This window comes from Squalius cephalus (assembly GCF_949319135.1).
Source record: "Squalius cephalus genome assembly, chromosome: 8".
Lineage (NCBI taxonomy): Eukaryota > Metazoa > Chordata > Actinopteri > Cypriniformes > Leuciscidae > Squalius > Squalius cephalus.
This window is the reverse complement of record NC_137129.1, coordinates 14759985-14785546: the sequence shown is the minus strand read 5'-3', so window position 1 is coordinate 14785546 and position 25562 is coordinate 14759985. Positions and strand designations below refer to the sequence as shown.

The 25562-nt window shown below is 37.3% G+C and overlaps 2 protein-coding genes across 2 annotated transcripts in view; one reads left to right on the top strand and one right to left on the bottom strand.

The window, feature by feature from the left end:
- Window positions 1-359: 359 nt before the first annotated feature.
- Window positions 360-4542, bottom strand: txnipa (thioredoxin interacting protein a). Its single transcript, XM_079880075.1, has 6 exons — window positions 3847-4542; window positions 3128-3203; window positions 2890-3037; window positions 2378-2737; window positions 1944-2258; window positions 360-1653 (listed from the first exon to the last, which is right to left on the bottom strand). The coding sequence occupies exons 1-6, from the start codon at window positions 4100-4102 to the stop codon at window positions 1606-1608; spliced, it is 1203 nt and encodes a 400-aa protein (XP_079736201.1). The 5' UTR covers window positions 4103-4542; the 3' UTR covers window positions 360-1605.
- Window positions 4543-6364: 1822 nt separating this feature from the next.
- Window positions 6365-25562, top strand: part of thbs3b (thrombospondin 3b) — a 41151-nt gene continuing 21953 nt past the window's right edge. Inside the window, exons 1-7 of the mRNA XM_079880074.1 lie at window positions 6365-6511; window positions 16496-16565; window positions 16828-16907; window positions 18315-18407; window positions 20125-20307; window positions 21619-21695; window positions 21793-21950. Of these exons, the coding sequence (XP_079736200.1) occupies window positions 6431-6511; window positions 16496-16565; window positions 16828-16907; window positions 18315-18407; window positions 20125-20307; window positions 21619-21695; window positions 21793-21950 (742 nt within the window). The 5' untranslated portion in view covers window positions 6365-6430. The remainder of the gene's footprint in view (window positions 6512-16495; window positions 16566-16827; window positions 16908-18314; window positions 18408-20124; window positions 20308-21618; window positions 21696-21792; window positions 21951-25562) is intronic.

Genomic DNA, 25562 nt, shown 5'->3' with positions numbered 1-25562 from the left:
TGAGCTAGGCGGAAATCACAAGTCTGATTGTTTAGAAAATAAAACTTCCACTCAATAAGTCACACGATTTGAGGTGTGATTAATGTCCATAGCACAAACTGGACGAGTTTTAAAGTTTAATACTTCAAAAAGCCTCGGGACTACAGATGAAAATGAGCATTTATGCTATAATCTGGCTCAAGTGCAAGATTGTTCATTAATGTGCACTGTCCCGAATAAATAAAATCCCAATTTCTTAAGAATACACCACTAATTAATAATCTGTTACAATAAGCATTTGATCTCTGATATTGATTCATATCATACCTGTTTGTGGTTTTAATTTATGAATACTTCAACTGAACAAAAGAACGCAGAAATTATTATATCATCTTAAAACTTTTATTGAAAATGCTCATACAAAAAAAACACTTTAATTTAGATACAAAAAGGATACTTTGCACGATTTATAATAACAGTAACAGTCTTTACAATCAGAAACAAAACAACACACAGACACACACACACGAGAAGTTAAGGAAGATATCCACAAGTGAAAATGTTGATCAAAATGTCTTCAGGATATGTCTACACACAGTGCAGGTTCTGGTCTCGCATATGAACATGGTCAGGGCTCGAAGTCCAAACAGACCCTAATTTTGGCACTTAAAGTATTAAGTTCTTTTTTGGCCTAATGTTCAAGTCCACAGTGGAAGAGGCAACATCAGTGGAGCCCTTTCTTAGGACGAGGTTTTGAACGCATTACAGTACAGAATCTTGAATAAAACATGCAATGCCTGATCCCTCAGCGAACAATTTTGGAAGACAAGAGAAAAACAAAACGAAAAACAAAGGAAATCTCCCTGCGAGTAAGTTATACAGTAACTTGCATCCATAAAAAGTGCAATCAAATGAAAAACAAAACACTGGTTCATTATAGACTGACACTGCATGATTTTCCTTGATGAAAATATCAATATACTACATTTCTTCTTTACATTTCAGTTACTTAGAATAATATATCTCTGCCTAGCACATTGACTTAACCTCACAACCAACATAAAAAGAAAAAACAAAACAAATGCATGTCTACAAATGAAATCTTTCATCCCCACAAAAAAAAACATTGGGTTGTAATGGAATGATAACGAAAATAAGCTGATTGCTATTGAATGATATGTTGGGGACTATTGGAAGTTACATGAACACCAATGGGGAAAGTCTATGTGTGCTTAAATGGCTATAATGCGGCACACAATCAGTTTGCACCTCAGTAATCTCGAATCGCCAAACAGTCTGTGCGCCCTCTTTCAGACTCTGAAACAGCATCAAAAGTATGACAGAAACATGTTTAACTTAAATGATGCATTATATAAGATGGCTGTCAGCAATGCAGGCACAAGTGAGCTCGGACTTCACTCCTTTTTCCTCTGAACTTCGACTAGCTCATCCTGGAGAGGGGCCACTCGGGTCCCAAAATCCACCGCTCCATCTTCACTCTCAAACATCCATACGACACTTCTCAAACCACCTCTGATCCGCATGGTGAAAGCCCGGAGTGCTTAAAGTGGGAAAAAACCCTTTTATGATGGGCATTCAGTTCAGTTCTAGAGCTGCTGGGTAGGTTCAGCAGACAGGAAGCATGCGGGCGTTTCCATTGAATTCCTCCTCCACCTAAACGACAGAAAAACAAGAAATTAGATCAGTTTTTATGTTGATATCCAATAGCGACTGGTATTCATATTGTATACACTAAAGGTGCAATCACATTAGTACTATTTTGGTAAAATTTCGATGGTTGGTCAGCACCACGTTGCCACGTGACCAACTAAACCATGAGCAAAATCTGCGAGGAGAACTTTTCCGCCCTCATGTCAAACTCCCAAACGTGCAAATTCTTACTGAAATTTCGCCAAGCAAAGGTAAATGTGACCGCAACTTAGGCGAATATACTTTACACTCACCTCAGAATAAGTGGGGAGTGGGGGGAACTGGAATTGGGGTGCGTTCATGAAGATGGGACTGTCTCCTCCATCATAGTCATCCAATAGAGGTGTGAGAGGTTGATCTAGGCTGCAGTCGCGTCTAATGTCACAGTAGCTTGGTGGGGCAGATGACGGCATTCGCAGGGACACCCAGCTCGCCGACGCTGTGCTGACAGAACCATCCTGGCTGCTCATACTGTTGGTGCGGCTACCAAAGCCATTGTAGGGAACGGTCCCAATAACCAGAGGCAACTCCAGAATCAACTTATCACTGCCAGGGATGTGCATATAAATCTGTAGATAAAGGAGAACAAAGAGATTTCAATAAGTGCCTACACTTAGTAGATGAAAAACACAACATCATGCAACTACAGTAACTGCAATATGCAAAAAAAAAAAAAAAAAAAACTCACCATGAGTGCATATTCCACTCGAATGATGTTGCAGCCTAAGATGGAGGGCTTGATCTTAGGCACACGAATGCTCTTCCCCTGCCAGGCGTCGCACATGCCGGAGATGATATGGTTGCCACGCACTGAGGAGAGTTTTTGCCTGAAGACTTTGGTGCGGTTATTGGCCTGGTAGGTGTGCTTGGCGATGATTGCCGCTTTTGGTACCACGATGCGAGAGCAGGTGTTCTCAAATTTGGCATCAATGCAGATCTCTTCGCCCTCGCAGAAGCCACGCCTGTCAATCTTGGCGTTCAGAGAAACCTGGCCGTCGGGGATGAACATGCAGGTGACCTTCTTCTCCTTCATGCCTCCAGTAGGGGACTGGTGATTGATGGAAAAACAGATATGATTAACTTGATTAACAGAACAGCCTCTAGAATTTGGATAAGCCCAACCAAAAGTGATGAACTATGGCCTAAAGCTCATCTGTTCTGATATCAGTCTAATAAAAGATATTAATATGAGGAACTCACCAGCAAGTCTGGAGTGTTGACATCCAAGGGCTCTTCAACTTCAAAGTGTTTCTTACACTCCAGGGCGGGCTGAGAGGGTCTTTCCATCAGAGCCTTCACAAAGTATTGAACAAACCCAAATTTGCCCTTGTAAGAAGACACCAGTTGCCTGTTGGGAAAATTACATTTGTATTAATTTACAGGCAAATGTGACTCAAACGGAAATGAATGCCTAAAGCTTGTCAATTAGAATGCTTACCCTTGTTGAGGAAGCTCAAAGCCAAAGGAGTATTCGTATTTGTTGCCAGGACGGAGAACAACCGAACCATCTGTGTCTGTGAGAAGCAAAGATAAGTATATTAGTTTTGGACAGTTTCAAGAGATATTCAACAAATGAGACAAAACAAACCCACTAAAAACTTTAGCAAAGGAATCCCCTCATTATAAATCCTACTTTCAGTTAGGAACTATTGTTTATATGTTTTGCATTTAACACCACATTTAGGACCACTTTCAACAGTGTAATTATAGAAGATCAGTACAATGTAAAACATGCTTGTACACAATAAGTTTATTGTATAAAATGTTTCACTTAAATGGTAGCACTTTATTTTACAGACCTATTATCCATGTACATACTAAGTACTTATAGTAATTGCAATAACTGGGAAATTCTAGGTCCTAACCCTGTCCCTGAGCCTATCCTTTAAACCTAACCTTAACTTATGTTACCTTAAATTACCCAGTACTTTCTTAGGAAAGTACACTGTAAGTACACATAAGTTACTGTAAAATAAAGTGCAATCACTTAAATGTTAGTACACAGGCTAGTAGTTGAAGACAATGTGTTAACGACTTATTTTAGAATATACAGTATTTCACAATGAACTGCCACATTCCAACATCAGCATCATCCCAGCAAATGCATCTACCAGAGCAAAGTCAACATTAAAAGCAAGATAAACCGTTTTAAATCACCTGCGGGATGGTCGTCCAAGTAGACAACCTCTTCATACTTCAGATAGTCAATTTCTTCACGGCATCTCTGTTTGCCTTTCGCGTACTCCACTTTAGCGCATCCAACTCCCACGACCCTCATGGCCATCACCTTGGTCACCTCCGAAACCTCCACCAAGATCTTCCCAGCCACTTTATCTCCACTGCAGTAAAATGTCTTGGATGGATCGTTGAAAACGATCTCAAAGGCCTTGACTCTTTTTGTCATCGCTACCATAGTGATATACAAGCTAAAAAGAAGAAGGAAGATACGCGTCTCTAAGCTACTAAAAGTTGGTAAATCAGCCAAATATTTAGTAGTCCTTCAAAAGTGCATCCAGTCTTCAGTCCAAACGAATTAACGTTTGGTAGGGAATGAATTGCAGAAAATTAATGATTTATGCAAATTCACAATTCACACTGCTGGCTCGCATGGTTAGTATAGAAGCTTTGTGCACGCTGGGCTAGGCTAGGGTTTTATACTCAGACACTTCTGCCAGTGACTCACTAGGCTTGTTTACCATTTCAGCTGTTCATGTGGAAGTGGAATGCACTGGATGGCTCAGCGCATGCACAGCGCTCCCATTGGTCGAAATTAGGTGTTTATGTCGTCACTGGCCAATCAGCGGCCAGAAGCGGCGCGTGGACACCTCGTGGCTGAGAGCGCCGAGCGAGTGCACAGCAGCTGCGGGACTGGAGGAGGCACTGAGGAGGAGGAGTGAACCTGATGATGAGACGTTTCTGAACAATGCAGTGTGATGTTGCAAGGGCATGCCCAACAATTTGGAGAACCAATGATAAATTCAACTGAAACCTTAAATGTGAGCTACGTGCAACGTTTGGTTGTTGATGAGTACCAGGACACAGGGAGGAGAGAGAAAAAGGCGGTTTTCCTTTGAAAAAAATAAAATAAAATTGGGTGTGTTGAACTAGGAAACTGATGCCCCTGCTGGTACAAACTAGGTTAACATCCAATGAATAAAAGGCACTTGACTATGTTTATAGAATTAGGGCTGAATATGTATGTGGTTACGAATTTAACATATTTTTGTATGATTTATTATGCATTTGTCCTGTGTGAACAATTGAATGCACTTTTACACTTATCAACATGTTTGTCATAGGTCCTAGACGAAGTGCACCCCTACCTTTGCCTTGGGAGAGAGATTCTGCAGGGTTTTGATACATACTACTGTATATGATTTGACATGGCATCACAGAGGGGACTAGCACACTCTTGTGAATGTAAGAACAACTTTTGTGTTTTGTTTTTTGTTTAATAAAAATAACATAAATTACATTTCTTGAGTTTTTTCTTTATTTACATTTTTGTAAAAAATAATTATAAAAACGTGCCATGTGTTATCTTTGGATCACAAACGGCAAATGCATACATCACCTGGAGCCTGGACCTCTAAACACATGTAGGGATTGCTCTGACTCCATCTAGTGTTCAAAGAAATTATACTACAACATTAGAATGTTTTTCTAAACTTTTGAGAAGCAAATCTTAATTTATTTATTTTTAAGACAAATACTGTTTGTTTTTTTCTTGTTTTTCTCCAGAATATGGATTTGATGTGTAACTTGCAGAATAAACTGTGAAACACATGTAATCACATTCTATACTCTTAGGTGATCCGCTGCTGCCACAGAGATTTTTGGGTTGAATGAAACATTGGCTCCCTCTGCTTTTCATCCCTGTTTATCGCACAATCAACAGAAGGCATCCCTGATTTTTGGAAACATTACTATTTTTTAACGTTTTATTGTTTTTCAGCACATTAGAATCATTTCTGAAGGATCATGTGACACTGAAGACTGGAGAAATGATGCTGAAAATTCAGCTTTGCATCACATAAATTATAAAGTAGGCCTAGCCTATATTAAAACAGAAAACCATTATTTTTTAATTGTAATACTATTTTACAATATTACTGTTTTTCCCACTGTATTTTTGATCAAATAAATGCAGGCTTGATGAGCATATGAGACTTCTTTCAAAAACATTAAAAATAGTAATTTTTAATGGTGTATATACTCCAATGATAATCTTTCTGTATGTGTCCATTCCATTTTAAAAATGTATTCTCAAAACTTAATATCCAGTGTTTCAGGGCATATTAATGAGCCAGCTGTGCTTTCAAATTCAGGAAACTAAAAACTAAAAATAAATAATACTACTAATAATTATGTGACGCTCTATAATGTGGTATTATAAAAATATACTATATTTTACATTACAACATGTAAGTAATAAATCTTTCATGTTTGCAAACCACCGTTGAAATGTTTGTAATAATTATTTCATTAAAAGGTTGAGGTATTAGCTGTCACATGTACAGTCTATTTAATATTAGTGTCACTTTGCCGTTCAATAAGCAAGGAGTGTTTTAGCGTTTATTCCTTTAATAAGTGGTTGAAAATACATCATACAAAATACATCATTTTAATAGAAACATGGAACCACCATAGATTGGGAAAAAAGGGTACTGGTACCACACAACTGACAGTTGCCAGTAGGAACCACAGAGCGCAGTACTTCCAGGTGAAAAGTCACTCAAATATGGCTGCTCCCTTGGAGTTGTTCTGTTGGAAAGGCGACTATGGATTACCTTCAGTAGATATCGACTGTTTAACTGTGCTGGTAAGAAAAACACATCGGTTGGTTGGTTATCACATTAGTTTATGTTTTATGCTTTGCGGTATTTGTCATAAATGTGATGTATTTGTGTGTCGGTTGTCAGGAAAGATGGGAGGTGACTTCCAGCACGCGTTATTGATGGTGCCAAAATCGCACACACATGTCTATGGGTTCAAACTTCAAACTCTCATATGTCAAACCGTTGTATTTCTGATAATATACTGAGCGGTCGTCCTTTTGGTTCGGTGGATGGGGTACGTACGTCAATTAGCCTACAGTAATTTAAAGGTATAGTTCACCCAAAAATGAAAAATTATGTCATCACTTTCTCACCCTCAAGTTGTTCTAAACCTGTATGAATTTCTTTCTTCTGCTGAACACTAAAGAAGATATTTTGAAGAATGTTGGCAAACCAAACAGTTGATGGACCCCATTGACTTCCATAGATTTTCCCCATACTGTTTGGTTACCCATATTCTTCAAAATATCTTCTTTTGTGTTCAGCAGAAACCCATATAAGTTTACAACAACTTGAGGGTGAGTAAATTACATAATTTTCAACAATTTTTTTAAGCATCATTTAATGAGATGTATTTTTTTCCTAAAGTTACACCCCTCCCTTTAAATCAGAGATGCTGGGTTTACAGATCTACTGTACAACTTCCATAGTTTTATTAGAAAGAACGAAAACATCAATAATAGTGCGAAGTGGCCATGTGTGTCTATTATCACTTGTCTTTGTTTGTGTATACTACTCATTGCGGATGACAGTAGAGAAAGACAGGATTATCTGCTTGTCCGCCACAGCTGTCTAAACAACCAACAGTTTGTGTATGCTAGGGAGTGAAGTGTAGATATCCAAACTCCCCAAACACAAAAACAAAAACAAACAGTGTAATCGAGAGGTTCTCATGTTTCTCGACAATGACAGTGACAAAAAAAAAAACAAAAAAAAAACTTCAGGACAAGGATAATAACTGAAACTTTTCAACATGAATGGACATGCAGTGATCCAGCTATTTATTCAGTCTGAGTTTCTTTTTGACCGTGTAACTTTGAAATAACTTCAATGAGTGTTTCACTTTGAATCGATACAAATCAGGTAATGGCACAAATGTAGTCAGTCATGACAGTAAGTAAGAAAGACAGTATAAAAGCCTAAACACCTGTCTAAAGCCTAAACACTCTCAATAACTAAGCCGTTTGGAACCGCTGATGGACTGTCCCGTATTAGCATATTTTTATTAGCATATTTCCGCCCTGTAAACTATCCTATAATCCTATAATGTAGAGCTGCTTGATTCTGGATAAATTGAGGATCACAATTGTTTTTAAATAGAGATTTTCCCAAGATTCTGAATAGACAACTCAACGCAATAACATGCAGTTTACTAGAGGTTCGGACAAAATGTTAGTTGTTGCAGTCTATTAAAAAAAAAAAAAAAAAATTATTAAAAAAGTTGAAAGATTGATTCAATGACTTATGAATCAGCATTTTTGAACAAATCTCTTGAATGAATGATTAATTGACAAATGCATTTTTCTAACAGTCACTTGGTGCACATACTGGTGTAACAATTAATGTAATTGATACAATTTTTATTTGAAGCATCAAGTTACTTTCAAAAGGTGATTTTAGCCTACTCTTTTTTTTCTTTTTCTTTTTTTTGATGGCTATTGTTAGACATCACTGTTTTATATCCAAACTTTTATCCCAGTACTTCTGAGATTATTTGAATTATTGTAACACAGAAATAATGATAGTGTGTGGTTGAAAAGACTGTTTGTGAAGCTGTTTCATACCTGACAACTGCTCTCTCTGGGTCAGCAGCAGCACCAACACAGATTTGAATGGCAAATCATTGTTAATAAGGAATTAATCATGCCGCTGTACCATAACCAGAAAAATATAGTTCTAAAGCTTGTTCTTAATATAAAAGAATAGCTGAGTCCATACCACAACTTTTACGATAACGGCACAGAGAAATGATATTGTTGGAATCACTTTTAGAATAATTTTTTCTAGCTGATACAATAAAAAGATTGACATCCTGTCGGAATCAATCATTCTTTAGAGAGCTCGGGCATTTAAAGTGGCAGAATAATCATTTATTAGAATAAACAGAACAGTATCGTGTGTTGTATACACTATTATAGTTATCGTTATAGTTATCTTTCTTGGTGTGAATGGGCCTTTACCCTTATAGTCTGAAAAGTCCATTGAGGATAAACTTGATACAGTCAGTCATATATTATATTAGGATATGCAATGGTAGAGCCTTTTTGTAAACATTTACGTATCACGTACAGCGTTTGTCCGATCAGTGACACCGACACCGCAAATATGCAAATACCTTATTTGAAATAAGAATGTTAACCCAGGGTTTAGGAATGTACAGTGAGCATTGTGAAACATGAAGGAAGATAACCCAGAATTCCGGTTACCTGGGGTTTAGAATAACCCAGGGATAACTATTTTTAGTGTGAAAAGTTTCACTTTTTTTTGGTCTTCATTAGTCATAGTTTCTGAAAAACATGAATTTTTTTGGAAAAACATGAAATGATATAGGCAGCAGAGGTTTTTGCAATGGTGACGACTTTCCTCTTTTGTCTAGCCTAAACATTCTCATGGAGAACGGGTGGTTTATGGTTTCTATGTCTACAGAAAAGTCATCACAGAGGCTCAAGTCTCCAGCTGCTCTTATGTTGAGTAGATTAAAGCTATATAAGCAGATTTGGGAAAGGGAGCTATATTTATTGAAAAATGTGGGTGGATCACTATCACAAAATTGCTTTGGTTCAATTGGTTAGATAAAACAATGTGTAAAAAAGGCCAAAAAATCATCTGGATTTAGATTTAAAGCAGGGGTGAGTTCAGTCAATTGCGCTGGTACTGCTTTTTCTTATTTTCTGAAGTTTGACACATTCATTTATGCATTTGTCAGATGTTTTTATCATAAGCGTTTTGTATTGCATTGAATATTGCCTATGCTTTTTTTCATTAGTTCATGCATTTCCTGGGAATCAAACCCATGACATTGGCGTTAATAGCACCATGCTCTACTGTTTGAGCTACAGGAACACTTAAGTGTCTAGTTAATATAAATAATATTTTCCAGTGAAATTGGGTCTTTTTTTTATTGGCCTTAACAAGTCCAACCCGATCTCATGAGAAAACATAGGCTAACTTCTATGTTTAAAAAATAAGCATGAAGGTCCACCCCTAAACCTAACCCCAGTCGGATGCGTACAAATTAGATTATAGGAATTCACGACCAATTCACCAAAATTTTAAATAATGTCAGATTCCTATGATAGGTTGTTGACAAGTCTTTTGCAGGGATGGGTCACAATGGTTGACTAGTTGACTACCAATAAAACTGTAAAACATGATTTGAGACCACTGCATTCTGTTATATTCCGTTGCACTCCATCCAGCTGTTTTTGAATACAAAAATGCATCTTTCCCTGGCTATGCCAGACTATTATAACTGTTTTTATAGCATAACCCTCTAAACACCACATAAAAACAAAAAAAAAAAAAAACTGTGATTGGTCACTTTACTTGGGTAAACTGAAAAGAAAAAAAAAACCTTGCCAAGGCAATAGTTTGACTTGATGTACCAAAATGACAAAAAATGAAACTCAATTAAAAAAAAAAAAAATTAAATATAGGCATAAGACATTAAAAAAACAAATGAATAAAAAATAAATAAATAATACAAATTATTGATACACACACAGACAGACTTGAAAACTTAAAATGAGTTCACACATTGATATACTGAATAGAACATCTTTTTTTTTTTTTACGTCCGTGAAGTAGTTAAAAGAAGAACTTATTTAGAGAGTAGGCTAGACGATTTCAAAAGCACCCTTTCGAGCTGCTCAGACCGCAACATAAATGTGCAGTCGATGTTAGAAAAACATGAATGAAGGTTTTAAGACCAGTAGCACATTGGCTTGTGTGTGAGATTGAAAAACATAAGCATTACTTTAACTGCATCCAGACGTTTCTCAGGGCACTTCTCAGGTTACCAGCTGTGCTTGCTGCCATTCAACTCGTAATCTTAAAGATGTTGTATTTATGTGAGCCTGTCTATTATTACTGCTTCAAATTTTTACTGTGTCCCATGATGTCATCTTGTATTTTGGATACATGATTCATTTCTGTTACAAACATGCTATTATACTCACTCTCTTAGTTTTCCATAAACAAAGAAAACATAACTCTATGAATTATTTTCCTGTTAAATGCCTTCTCAGCACAGCAGTCAAGAGCCGCAAACCACACTGGAATTTACAGAGCGGCAGCGCTGTTGTTTGATGTTCTTTAGTAGTACATTCGTGATGGGTTGGAAATAAAAGAGACTACATCAGGTCTCTCTCATCTGATCTTTCCTACTTACCTTCGTATATGTTCAGTGACTTTCATAAATTCCATTAAGTGTGAGAGCTACGATTGGCGTCTTCATGTTCAATTTAATACAGAGCTGACTGCAAAATGTTGTTTACTATCTAGACTTGGAGTGAGTCCAGAATTTGATCTCCCCCATTGGCAAACATAAAACCCTCCCAGGCACTAACTCAAGTCAGCACATTTTTGGACGGCACAATTAGTGACTTACCCGTTGAGCCCCCGCAGAAATGTCTCAATAGCAATGTAGCAATGCTACGATGATCCAGCCCTACTATTACTCATCCGTGTGAAATTTTAACTCCTTTGAGGAGTAATGACAGACTTTTTATTTTTATTATAAATTAACTTAACTTTTTTTTTCCCCAAGTATATATATTTTTTCTTCATAAAATGCATAGCTCTAGTCTTAGATGCTGAATGGTCATTACAGCGTTCCTGTGCCATAATTCATATTACTGTATATTAGGGTCAATGACATGACTTTCATTTTTAATGCTCAATACATTACAAAATACAAATGCAATTCACACACCAAGGTTATTGTAGTAAACTAAACCATTCAAAAAACTGTGTAACTGAAATGAAATAAACATTATCTGAGACCAAATATAATTAAACAGAATTAAACTTCAACTAGTCAACTAGTTGTCAAGGCAACATCTCATTTTCATTGAGTTTAACTTTATAGTTATCTCAATGAAAAACTATTATAGTATCTCAATGATCCTAAAATAGCACTGATTCACACATAAAATTACTTTCTTTTTTTTTAAAGCGAAGATTACATTTGGGTTATACAACATTCCTGAGATTAAAAGGAAAAAAAGCCTCATTATAAGAGTGACTTAAGTAATTTTGCATTATTATTAGTTAATGTAAAAAAAAAAAAAAAAAAAAAAAAAATATATATATATATATATATATATATATATATATATATATATATATATATATATATTAGTGGTGGGCCGTTATCGGCGTTAACGCGAGACTCTTATCGCGCGATAAAAAAAAATATCGCCGTTAATCTATTCTCCAAGTTGGGTTGGGAGCTGGCTCAAGCTACACAAGCTATGATGACGCAATCTACCCGCGGCCGCGAGGAACACCCGGCTGCAACGCATCATATTCGTCGTCATCTTAAGTAAACACGGCTGAAAGTGAAAGCTGGTGAAAAAGATCCGTGCAACATCCATTATTTGGACTTGGTTCGGATTTAAGCCGTCCGACGTAGACTGTGTGGTGTAACAGTTCGGTAAGTAAACACACGACTAACGGTGCGTTTCCACTGGCGCGTTGCGAGCGGAGCGGAGCGAGCGTTTTCAATTCATTCCTATGGAAGTTGAGCTTCACGCTCGCGCAGTGCATTTTGGGATTGCCAGCGGACCGGAGAAAGCGTTGAGAGCGACCGAGAGCGTCAAAAAGGTTGGGCAGTTTTTGACTTTATGCAAATATCAAGCGAAAAACGCGGTCGGCAGCCAATTGCTGTGAGGTTCGTGATGTGACATCTGTTTTGAGAGTTTAAAATTATGCAAATTTTGCTGGAGTTTATGCTGGATTTAGTGCGTAAATCATTTTGTTTACAAATTAGACGCTTTGCAGTTGTTATATATATGTTAAAGATTTTATTTTGGATGTGTTCATTGTGATTATATTGGCTGGGTTTATAAAAGTTTATAAAATTGAAAGGATCTTTGCTTGATGCATTTGGAAACAAAGCTTGTGTATTTGTAAATGTAATCGCGTGCATTTCTGGTGATTATACTGTCCGTGTGTTGAAAAAAACTTCGATTAAACACACTCGCAATGACACACCCCAAAGCGGAGGCGTTATAGCGTTACCAGCGGCACTGAGCGGACTTTTGCCGCTGTAGTGGAAACGCACCGTAACGGTGCGTTTCCACTGGCGCGTTGCGAGCGGAGCGGAGCGAGCGTTTTCAATTCATTCCTATGGAAGTTGAGCTTCACGCTCGCGCAGTGCATTTTGGGATTGCCAGCGGACCGGAGAAAGCGTTGAGAGCGACCGAGAGCGTCAAAAAGGTTGGGCAGTTTTTGACTTTATGCAAATATCAAGCGAAAAACGCGGTCGGCAGCCAATTGCTGTGAGGTTCGTGATGTGACATCTGTTTTGAGAGTTTAAAAATATGCAAATTTTGCTGGAGTTTATGCTGGATTTAGTGCGTAAATCATTTTGTTTACAAATTAGACGCTTTGCAGTTGTTATATATATGTTAAAGATTTTATTTTGGATGTGTTCATTGTGATTATATTGGCTGGGTTTATAAAAGTTTATAAAATTGAAAGGATCTTTGCTTGATGCATTTGGAAACAAAGCTTGTCTATTTGTAAATGTAATCGCGTGCATCGCTGATGATTATACTGTCAGTGTGTTGAAAAAAACTTCGATTAAACACACTCGCAATGACACACCCCAAAGCGGAGGCGTTATAGCGTTGCCAGCGGCACTGAGCGGACTTTTGCCGCTGTAGTGGAAACGCACCGTTTATACTCGACGCAGCCGCAAGATCGCGAGGCGCGCGCGGCAAAAATGACGTCATTGCGGAGTGGGCGGTCTCGCGCGTTGGGTTCGCAAGACCCAATTTCGCCTGGCGGTGTGCACGGCACTTTTTGTAACAACGCGCGCGGCGCCGCATCCGAAGATGAACGACTTCGAGCCGAATCTGGCCGAGCTCGAACTTCTCACCACATGGGCACCCAGTTTGCACATCTAAATAAGTTCCTTACATTTAAAAAATGAGCATACAATAGCATAATAAGTATTTTTAATGAACATAAAGGTCCATGTTTAATAAAAATGTTCACACAACTTAATGAAATGTTTAGTGAAATTAGAAAATATGTAAGAGATTGTTAATTTAGTTATATTGTATACACATTCTCATTTCCATATATTTGTTTTTATTGTCACGAGTAATAATCTCAGGGTTTACTGGGTTTTACACAATTCTTTTTGTATGGTATTGGTGGTGGTGTACTAAAATAAACTGTCACGTGTGTATAGCTTTCTTCTTCTCACCGCTGACTCCTGATGGTTTAGAGGACAATTACCCAATAGTCGCCCCCTGTCGTTTCAAAGAATAGTACAACGGCGAGCGCGTCAAGTATAAACGCCTCGTCCGTCTGGAGAGGTGCGCGCGCGGTCTGCGGTGACTCGCGCTCTTGCGGCTGCGTCGAGTATAAACAAGGCTTAAGGCGGCGCTCACATATCGCGCATAAAAACGCGTCGAAAACGCTAGGCGCGCCGCGTTCTCCTTTTTCCAAAGCGCTCGAGGTGGTTGCGCTTCGGAGGCGTCTGTCGTTGCTAAGCTTGGTTCTTGTCACGTGACCTGCGGTGCGCTTGCGGCATTCTGAAAAGTTGAGATGTTTTTATCTCGATGCGGCGCGGACGCGCTTGGAAAAAACGAGCGCGTCGCACCGCGACCGCGTCGCTTCCATTATGAGCGCGCATACCGCGCGGCTACATTTGAAATAACGAACTTGCGCGCGCAAAAGACGCGATATATGAGCAGGCCCTAATCCGTTCTACCACCTCAAATTCAAAACGAAACATATCACTGAATACCAGCGCGCGCGTATTATTCCCAATATATCTTAGTGAGTGGTGTAAGTTAGCACATAATCTCTTTTTATTAAAAGCGCCCGATTTTAAGAATCGTTGTTGTGTTTCTTTTTAACTGAAAAGACATCAGTTAGACAATATTCTAATTTTAAATTTGGGGTTTCATAAGCTCCAAGCCATAATAAACATTAGACCTACTTAAGTCTCTGCAGCTAGTGTACTTAAATTTTATTTATCTGCAAAATTATGTTGTATACTTACAGTTTTGCACAATATATGTTCTCAAAACTACATACACCCTTTCAAAAAAAAAAAAAAAAAAAAAACATTTAGCAGTTGTTTAGCAGGGTCTGTGTAACCTGTTCTGAAATGGTTTTATTATAATATATATCGTTATCGCAAGAGGCTGCAATGTATATCACAATATGGATTTTAGGCCATATCGCCCATCCCTAATTGATAGCCTATAGTAGTTGATAATAACATAGGCCTACCTAATGTTGCCTACGGACGGTAACAGTACAGTAGTAACCTTTTACAGTCTATGAGTAGAACAGCTTTCTCAGGCAGTTTGTGATGCATTTTGGAAACAGGAGATGAGCCCCTGGTCTAATGCGCCACCTGGCTTGAGAAACCCGTTCTCAAAGACTTACTTTTATAGTCATTATTTGGGTAGCACACATATTCTGAATGCCTTCGGCAGAATTCAAATGAGCCATTTTAATCTAGATTAATCTAGATTAATTTCAAAATTAATCTAGATTAATCTAGATTAAAAAAATTAATCTATGCCCACCTCTAATATATATATATTTTAAATATATATATAATTGTTTTTTTTAAGACCAAAAAGTACAGAAAAAGTACTTTTTAAAAATAAAAACTTTTACTAAAAACCATGTTCATATATAGCCATATATTATTATTATTATTATAGCTATAGCATCTTGTATGTTTATATGAACAATTTTAACAATGTTCGACTTGAATTATTGGGATTATACTTCCAGAACTCAACTGTTCCGCTACATTTTTTTTTTTTTTTTTTATGTATCTTGGGAATAAATAACTATGGAAGCTTGTTTCCGCCACAAAATAAAAAAATAAAAAAGATAATTGCGACTTTTTATCTCACAATTGCGAGTTTACATCTCGCAATTCTGACTTTATTTCTCAGAATTGCGAGATATAAAGTCAGAATTCTGAGATATAAAGTCAGAATTGCGTGAAATAAAGTCAGAATTCTGAGATATAAAGTCAGAATTGCGAGATATAAAGTCGCAATTGCGTGTTATAAAGTCAGAATTCTTACTTTTTTCCCGCAATTGCGACTTTATATCACGCAATTCTGACTTTATATCTCAGAATTCTGACTTTATATCTCAGAATTCTGACTTTATATCACGCAATTGCGAGATATAAAGTCAGAATTGCATGATATAAAGTCGCAATTGCGTGTTATAAAGTCAGAATTGTGAGATATAAACTATTCTAAGGTAAAAAAAAAAAAAAAGTCCGTCCTTTTTTTTCCCCTTAGAATTGGACTTTATATCTCACAATTCTGAGAAAAGATGTCAGAATTGCGAGATATAAACTCGCAATTGCGTGATATAAAGTCAGAATTCTGAGATATAAAGTCAGAATTCTGAGATATAAAGTCAGAATTGCGTGATATAAAGTCGCAATTGCGAGAAAAAAAGTCAGAATTCTGACTTTATAACACGCAATTGCGACTTTATATCTCGCAATTCTGACTTTATATCTCAGAATTCTGACTTTATTTCACGCAATTCTGACTTTATATCTCAGAATTCTGACTTTATATCTCGCAATTCTGAGAAATAAAGTCAGAATTGCGAGATGTAAACTCGCAATTGTGAGATAAAAAGTCGCAATTATCTTTTTATTTTTTTATTTTGTGGCGGAAACAAGCTTCCATAAATAACTGAGTTTATTCCATGTTTTCTCTTTGTTTTTTTCTCTTTAGGCCTATGCCAAGTTTGCTGGAGCTCCTCTCAAAGTTCACAAAATCACCAACCCATGGAGAAGTCCTACAGGTGAGTGGTCATCAAGCTGTAAAAGTGAGCTACTGCCAAGGACTGAAGACTGAATGACAGCTTGTATGAGGGAACCTTAGAGTGACCCAAACTGAAAGAGGGTGTAATGAGCTGAGTTCAACAGGTCATAGGTCAATGTGTCAAGCCTCCACTGACTTCTAGAACCCTGCATGGATTGTGTTTGATTTGAATACACGTGTTAAATTTTTCTAAAATTTTCTGCTGCAGGGGTTAACATGCGAGTTGTTTCCTCCTCCAACAGGTACTCTGCCTTCTCTGAAGACTAGGGAAGAAGGAAGCATCTCCCAACCCAGTAAGATCATCATTCATCTCCGAAAACAGGTGAACGACCCCCCCTCAACCCTCAGAGGCTAACAACCTTTGGGGGCAAGATGAACTCACACACACACACACACACACACACACACACACACACACACACACACACACACACACACAACAGGTGAGGATTAGACTCTAAAGCTTCTCAGCATCTAAATCAAGATCTGCATCCTCAGAAAACAGGTGAAGGATTTTCCTTAAACCAGTTTATGAGCAGATGCTAAGTAGGTTGTGAAAGGGTGTTGAGTGATGTAAAGACAGCTGTTCTGAAGCTCTTTTAAAAGGAAGTTGTTAATGATAGTAAAGATATTTAAAATATTAAAGATATTTAAACATAAATATTTCTATTTAAATTTTTTTGTTCTATTGAACTTTATGAAGAAAAAAAGGAAGAAATAAAAAGTCAGTTTCCACAACAATATTTAGCAGCAATATTAATAATAAGACATGTTCCTTAAGCTGCAAATCAGCATATTGAATAATTTTTGAAGAATCATATGACACTAAACTGGAATAATGGCGGCTTAAAATTCAGCTTTGCCATCACAAAAATATATTACATTTGACAGTATATTCAAATAGGGAACTGTTATTTTAAATTGTAATGATATTTGTTTTTTCTGTAGTTATATCAAATATATGCATCCTTGGTGAGCAGCAGAAAAACATCTTAATAATCTCAAATGATACTGCATAATTCATTACTGCTAGTTTATGCAGAGAAAAACCTAGAATAATAAGTCGATCCACTGACGGTCTTATTTCATTATATAACACCAACCGATATTTTACACTATTGAATATCTGTATGCTAATAATAAATAAAATTCAAAAGACTGTTACCTGACATACAAATGGAAATCCACCCAGAAATCTCAGTAAAATTATTATTGTACAATCCTAATGGAATATTTGCAGGACATTTTAAAAGAGTACGACAGTATTCTTGACTTTGTTGGTCATATTGGTTGTTGTAGCTGTCATGAGACTGAGAGCGGTTTCCCAATAACAGCTTCCGGTTTGTGTTTTAAAGGCGGTGGGTATGGCATGAGCGTTTATGGCTTGTTAGTGGTGAACAAGCATGCACAGCATGTCCGAGTTACTCCCATGAAAGAACTCTGGAAATTGACTAATTTTATTGCTTAACCTTTCCTTATTATATCCATTAATCCTTGAGAGAGTTTTTTTTGGCAATGTGGTAGACATTCAGAGATGTCTAAACACATCATGGTCAGTTACATTCACTGCTAACATTCACATTAACAACTGCTGGCATACTGCAGCTGCTGCTTTGATTGTTAGTCACTGCTTATTTCACCCTTACAGTAGATGAAGAACGCAATGCAATCCAATGTGACGAGTGCTTTTGAAAGTTGCAGTTAAATAATTGTCTGTCTCTTGTTTCAGAAGTACAATGCAGACTATGACCTTTCAGCAAAGGAGGGTGCCGATACTCTTGCCTTTGTCTCTCTACTGGAGGAGAAACTGCTACCTGCACTGGTGAGGAGTGAGCAGCAAAAGACAAGGGCGTTTTCACACCTGTTAGTGAACCTGGCGCGTTTTCTCCCTTAGTTCAGTTCATTTAGGCATATATGAACATTGCCACATCCGTACCGAAGAAATCGGTCTGAGATAGGCTGCGTTTATCAAAAGTGTCGTGAGCTAAGTTGATCGTAGAGAGCATTGGTGGCAATGGTTCTACTATCAACTTTGGCTTATCATGCTTTTGAGAAACGCAGCCGTGGTCTCGGCCCACTTAAAGAATCTAAAACTGGAGTGGTTAGCTTGTGGAAAGAAAGCAATCCGACCCAACAGGCCAACGAACCAGGCTGTATCACAAATTATTTACGAGTAATTAGTAAGTTGCATAAAAAGCAGCAGTGTTTGTATTGCTAATGCCACTCGAAATGAATCGTGGGTTAACCTAGAGCAAAGACGAAGTGAAAAGCCTAATTTAAATTTGGTCGGATGAACAACTGTCCAAAACGCATGGAAACAGAAGTTTAAAAGGTGTTTAGCGAGCGTCTCAAAGAGACGTGCTTTAATCGCTCCGTGGAACAGTGTCGTGCGTAGGCTAAAAAAAAACTGTCAACAATACATGCATAAAAGTTTGAGATTCACTTCACAAGATTTCAGAGGTGTCAAGTAACGAAGTACAAATACTTCGTTACCTTACTTAAGTAGAAATTTGAGGTATCTATACTTTACTGGAGTAATTATTTTTCAGACGACTTTTTACTTCTACTCCTTACATTTTGACGCAATTATCTGTACTTTCTACTCCTTACATTTTAAAAATAGCCTCGTTACTCTTATTTAATTTCGGCTTGTTTTCATTCCGGCTTGTCGGACCCTAAAATTGGCCAATTACACAAACGGTTTAGATCTGACTCCCGCCTCCTGAATACGCATCGCTAAACTGATTGGCGTTGTGGTGTCTTTCTAACTTGTGAGAGGCTGTAGTCACATTTGGTTGTGCGCAGCGTCAAAAGTCCTCCGAAGGAAACCTACATGCGGTAAGCGGATTTTTTTTACTTGCATTACTTTTACACTTTAAGTAGGTTTGAAACAAGTACTTTTATACTTTTACTTGAGTAAAAAGCTTGAGTTGATACTTCAACTTCTACAGAAGTATTTTTAAACCCTAGTATCTATACTTCTACCTGAGTAATGAATGTGAATACTTTTGACACCTCTGCAAGATTGGGAGTCCAGGAGATGAAATTGATAAGTTTGTCAGGTGCACTCTGACCAATGAGAGGACAGTTTACTTGCACGTGACTTGTATAAACAAATTTCGGTCTGTTTAGAAATGCTTTGAAATAGCAAACCAAACCAAGAAGAAATTGCAACATTATAACTATTTGAACTCCTGTTTCAGAACCAAGCAAACGATCTACAGGTCTGAAAACTCCCTAAAACGGATACCTCTGTCTGGAAAAAACATATTCAAAGCCCTTATATTGTATCCAGTATTTCCTATTCATTACAAAGCTATTTCTCTACAGTCATTTGTACTCTCTGCATGATGACACCACTCAAATGCTGATGTTTGATCTTTCACTGTCCCCCTGCGGACATCCGTCATGTTTACTGATGTGGCGCACATCCTGTTTTCCCATTTAAAACTGTAAAACGGAGACATTAACAGTCTTAGTGGAACTTAATTGGAGTTCTGAGAAACTTCATATGTCTCTGAACCATTCTGCCTGGGTAGGTCTACACACTGTGGATAGATTCAAAAAACTATGTGGATGTTACACGGGGCTGGTATGCAGAAAACATCCCCTTCCCTCTTAACTTCCTGCTACCCAACCGCATGCACAGCCAGCAGCTGGAGAAGTTGAGACTCGTGAGGGGAGACGCAGTCCTGGAGCCCGGTGAACAGCTGGAGAAAGAGGTGAGATGGGAGGAACAAACGCTGAAGATTTTAGTTCTGTTACAATGTTCTCCTTCAATGATTTAAAATTGAAATTTAAAGGAAATGCTTTGAAGAAATATATGACATGAAAAAACATATAATCTACGCTACTGTTTTAAAGTTTGGGATCAGGTAAGATTGAAAAAATAAAGAAATTAATGGGTTAGTTCACCCAAAAATGAAAATTCTGTCATTAATTACTCACCTTCATGTCATTCCAAACCCATAAGACTTTCGTTCATCTTCGGAACACAAATAAAGGTATTTTACTGTTATTTTACCATTGATAGCCTATGCAACTACCACTTTCAAACCCCAGAAAGGTAGTAAAGCCATCATAAAATGATCTCTAAAGCGTGTTGATGAGAGCACCATGACGCATGCGGGTTGTGTTGACCTGAGTGGTAAAGTGGTAAATTAGTTTTTTTGTTTTGTTTTTCACAAACAAAGCACTCGCGTTGCTTCATAAAATTGAGGTTAAACCACTAGAGTCATATGGATTACTTTAATTATGTCTTTACTACCTTTCTGGGGCTTGAAATGAGTAGTCTCGTAGGTCATAAATGGAGGGACAGAAAGCTCTCCGAGCTTTCCGGAAGCAATTTAAGCATTGTTTTAGGTGACTGTAACAGGTTATACAACCTTTCTAAAAAGCTTTCACTATAGGTGTAATCTGCTAAAGTAAAATCTCATCCAAATTCATGTCATTAAGGCCTGGTTTCACAGACAGGGCTTAGATCAAGCCAGGATTAGGCCTTAGTTTAATTAGGGCATTTAAGTGTCTATCTCGAGACAAAACAATGGCACTGACATATTTTAAGATATGATAGTGCAAGTTGCTTTCAGTTAAAACAGCTCAAACATGCATTTTAGTCTGAGACTATGCTTAAGCCTTGTCTGTGAAACCGGGGGAAGAAATTCTTTTACCTTATCTCAATATATGCTGCTACATTCAAACCATGAGAATTTCTATATGTGGGCTTTGTTTTTGACAGTCTCTTGGTGGTCTACATTTGTTTCAAAGACACTCCTGAGTCCTGGACCATTCTGCAGGATCTCCGTCATATGTTTACACAACATAGAAAGAATTGGGTCAGATTACTCATTGCCATGGCAACATGTCTTCATGTTATCACTGCTTTGTTGGGTTTAGAGGAAGGCTTTGGAAAAGAGTGTGATTAATTTTGAGTTATGAGCAAAGACAGATGTACATGTCCTTTTTTACAAAAAAAATTGGCAGCAGTTTTTATCTTTTAACTTAATCTTTGTGTTTGTGTTTCTGCTCTGTAGCTTTATCGTGACGCATTTGAATGTATGACCCTCCTATCGCAGAGACTGGGCTCACAAAAATTCTTCTTTGGAGACTCGTAAGCAACACCAATTGTGTGTAATTGCATAATTTGTGTATGTATGTGTTTGTGTGAGAACGTGCGTATGTGACCATGATGTTTCATGTGCTTCCAGTCCCTCGTCGCTAGATGCGTATGTGTTTGCACACCTGGCTCCTCTGTTGAAGATCAAACTGCCTAATGGAAAGCTTCAGCAGCACCTCAACTCTCTGAACAACCTGCAGCAGTACTGCTCCAACATCCTAGAACTCTACTTCCCCTCTGATGCACGAGGTGGATATTGCTGTATTATATTTTGATAAAGATTTTGATCTTGGTAGTAGTAAGTAGTATCATTATTTTTATTAGTAGTTGTAGTTAATAAATATTATGAAGCTAATACAAATAATAATACCAAAAATATTAAATTATTATTTAATTGAATGTATAAATTAAATGATTAATAATGCATTATTAATAATAATAGTAGTAGTAGTAGTAGTAGAGGTAGGAGGACTAGTAGTAGGCATAATACAAATATTATGTATATTATATTAATGTAATAAGTATTAACAACAACAACAATAATAATTAATAATTTAATGTAAAAGGTTAAGTTAATAATACAAATTATTATTAATAATCATATGAATATTACATTTAGGAAAGTTTTTGGTATTATTAATTATATAATTTTTAATTATTATTAATTATATAATATTTACACGATTATTAATACATTTTATTATTATTAATTTAAATTAACCTTATTAATTCAATTATCATTTAATTTTAGTAGTATTTTACTACTACTAGTTAATTTTTTTTTATTTATTTTTTTATCAGTAGTAGTAGTAGTAGTAGGCCTAATATAAACATTATGTATGTTATATTAATTTAAGTATTATTAATAACAACAATACGACTACTACTACTACTACTGATAATAATAATTATGATAATATAATTAATAATACAAATTATTATTAATATTATTAATTATCATATGAATAGTATATGAATAATATTACGAAAAACCTTTCCTTAATTTAATAAGTATTATTATTCATAATCATAATAATAATAATAATGATGATGATATTAAAACGTAATCATTTAATTTTAAAAAGGTTAATTTAAATTAATTAATAAAAATCGTATTATTATTATTATTAGTAGTAGTAGTAGTAGTAGTATGAATATTATATAATAAATAATACCAAAAAAGTTAATTTAATGTAATGCTTTATTATTATTACTAATCAATGAATATTTTAACTTATTTTAATAAGGTTCTAAAAACATTGATGTAAATCTAATGTAAACTAAATGAAGTAAAATTAGATCTGAGCCTCCTTTTATGACCGCTGATAGTGTAAATGCAGAGAACCGGGTTCTTTTTATTTCTGGTCACTTTTTGGTCCATTTAAAGGGGTCTGAGTTTGGTTCAGTTAAAGAGGACTCAAATAACCCTTGACATTTTTGCTGAAACTAACTTAATTAAACTTTACCTTCCCCCCTTTTCAGAGGCACCAGGTCACAAGATTCATGTTCAACCTCATAGCGGCGACTTCGACAATGAGCCCCACAAGCGCCGTAACCAGATTCTTTCTGTTTTGTTCGCTGTGGGAGCCATGCTGGGTTACGCCATCTTCACTGGGATTGTTAAGATCAAGCGTGAGCGGCCACAGCTGAACAACTCTAGCCATGATGACGAGGATGAAGAAGACGAGGACTAAATGCAAAAGGAAAAGTGGGATGGGTGCCACTAGGGACAAGTGGCGCACATTCTAGCTCACCAGCCATTGAGAGCAGAGCTGCACATACTATTACCTCAGTTCTTTTTACATCATGCACGAGTGTGCTCTGACAGAATCGCTCACTTGATGTAGCCTCAAGCGAGCCCTATATTGGTGCTTTTCCTTTTATTTTAATTACTGTTAATATAATTGTTATACTTGTGATTCTTCAGTGGTCTGTAATTTTGTCAGGTCTCACACAGGCAGGAATTTTAACTTGTTTTTTAGGTCATTAAAAGATATCTCACAGTTTTATCTCCTGGTCTGCATTCACGTAAACATGCCACTTCAAAAAAACTCTCAACCTGGGAAATATTAAGCACGTTTACATGTATGATCTTAACCCGATTATGTTAAGTCGATAATGCATGTGGTCATGTAAAGTCTTTTACCCTTTTTCCTTAATCGGAGTAAGGTTATAAACGGCTTTAGCATAAACCGATCGACACAGCTAGATTTTTACCCCATATCCTGATTTCGCCTGGCATGTAAACACATTAACCTGGTTCTGTCGGCCTATTGAAGTGCATACATGTGATATGTAACTGGAAAGTGTTCTTACTGCGGATTTAAGCACATCCAGACAGAGCGAGCGTTTCATGATAGGGGAGGAGGAAATGCAATGTGTTCTCATCCCATGCAGCCGAAGTAGAAATGGTAGTGTCAAAATACTGCTTATTTATTAAGCATTCATTCTCACATAACAAATGGAATACTCAGGGCCCTGTTTTAACGATCTAAGTGCACTTAGGGCGTGTCCGAATCCACTTTTGCTAGTTTTAACGACAGGAAAATGGTTGGTGCGCATGGTGTAAAAGGGTTGTCCCTATTCTCTTAATGAGTAATGGGTGTGTTTTGGGTGTAACGTGCAATAAACCAATCCGAGTCTTATCTCCCATTCCCTTTAAAAACCATTTGCGCTTGCGCCATGGCGGAATTTGCAAACGGAAAAACTGAACGTTTCTCACGCGAGGAAACAGATCTGCTCATGCGTGAACTTAAAGCGCACGAACTGACCATCTACGGGATAAAGTGTACGTGCGTTGTGCACCCGCCTATAGGCGCATATTACTAACGCGCTCTTTAAATAAAAAAAATTGCGCTATTGATTTTAGACCAGGTTTCATTTGGTCAATGGCGCAGTCTATTTCAGTTGCCTCAAAATAGCAACGCGCCAACAATGTGCCTGAACACACCTCGTTTTCAGACCAGCACGCCCATGGGCGCACAAATGGGCGCAAATGCATTTGCTATTTAAACAACGTGGTGCAGGACGTGAAAATGATAACTGCGTTGGGCTGAAACTAGCAAAAAACACTTGCGTCTTGCCTGGCGCTGCATTGCTTCTGGTGTATGATAGGGCCCTCAGAGTCAGATACACTAATGATTAGGTTTACCGGGATAAAATCTTGTAAACGTGGTTCACTTGCATTACAGGGTTATTGGTTTGCATGTTAACCGGGACAACGGGTTAATTCAATAAACTGATTTTTGGGAGTTATCGGCGTATTGGTGAGTTTTAAACACATTAATATGAGCAAATCGGTCTATGCTCCGTTTTAACTGTACAACGTAGCAATCCGTATGCACGTATACTGTACATCATCATCGTGGAAGCCGACTGTTACCAGCTCTGAAATTAGAGATGCAGAAGAAAGGTTGTTAACATTAACAGCTGCATTGTAATGCTTCATCACTTTTTTACGCTCTAAATGTTACATTTATATGGTGCAGTGACCTAATATGCTGTCCTGCAGACTAAACATACTGTCAAACTATTAACATTTCCAACACATTGCAGAGTAAGCTTGTCAGAGACTTCTTATCTTAAACCAACCATCTTGGAGCTCTTTGACCACTCAAGATGCTATGCTTTATAAATCAGCCAGATTTTAGAGCTCCCCAGAGAACTGCTGACGAGAACTTTATTATTACATGCCAAACACTGCAGTTAAGTTGGAGTCTGTGGCCATTATACAGCTGGTCTTCTCCATCCCAATCTCTCACCGGAAACCCAAAGCACAGTGGGCTCATCCGTTTTGTTGCTCTGAGGCCAGACCTTCGCTGTACCTCACAGGGTTAAACCTTCTCAAAGTTCCTACAAAAG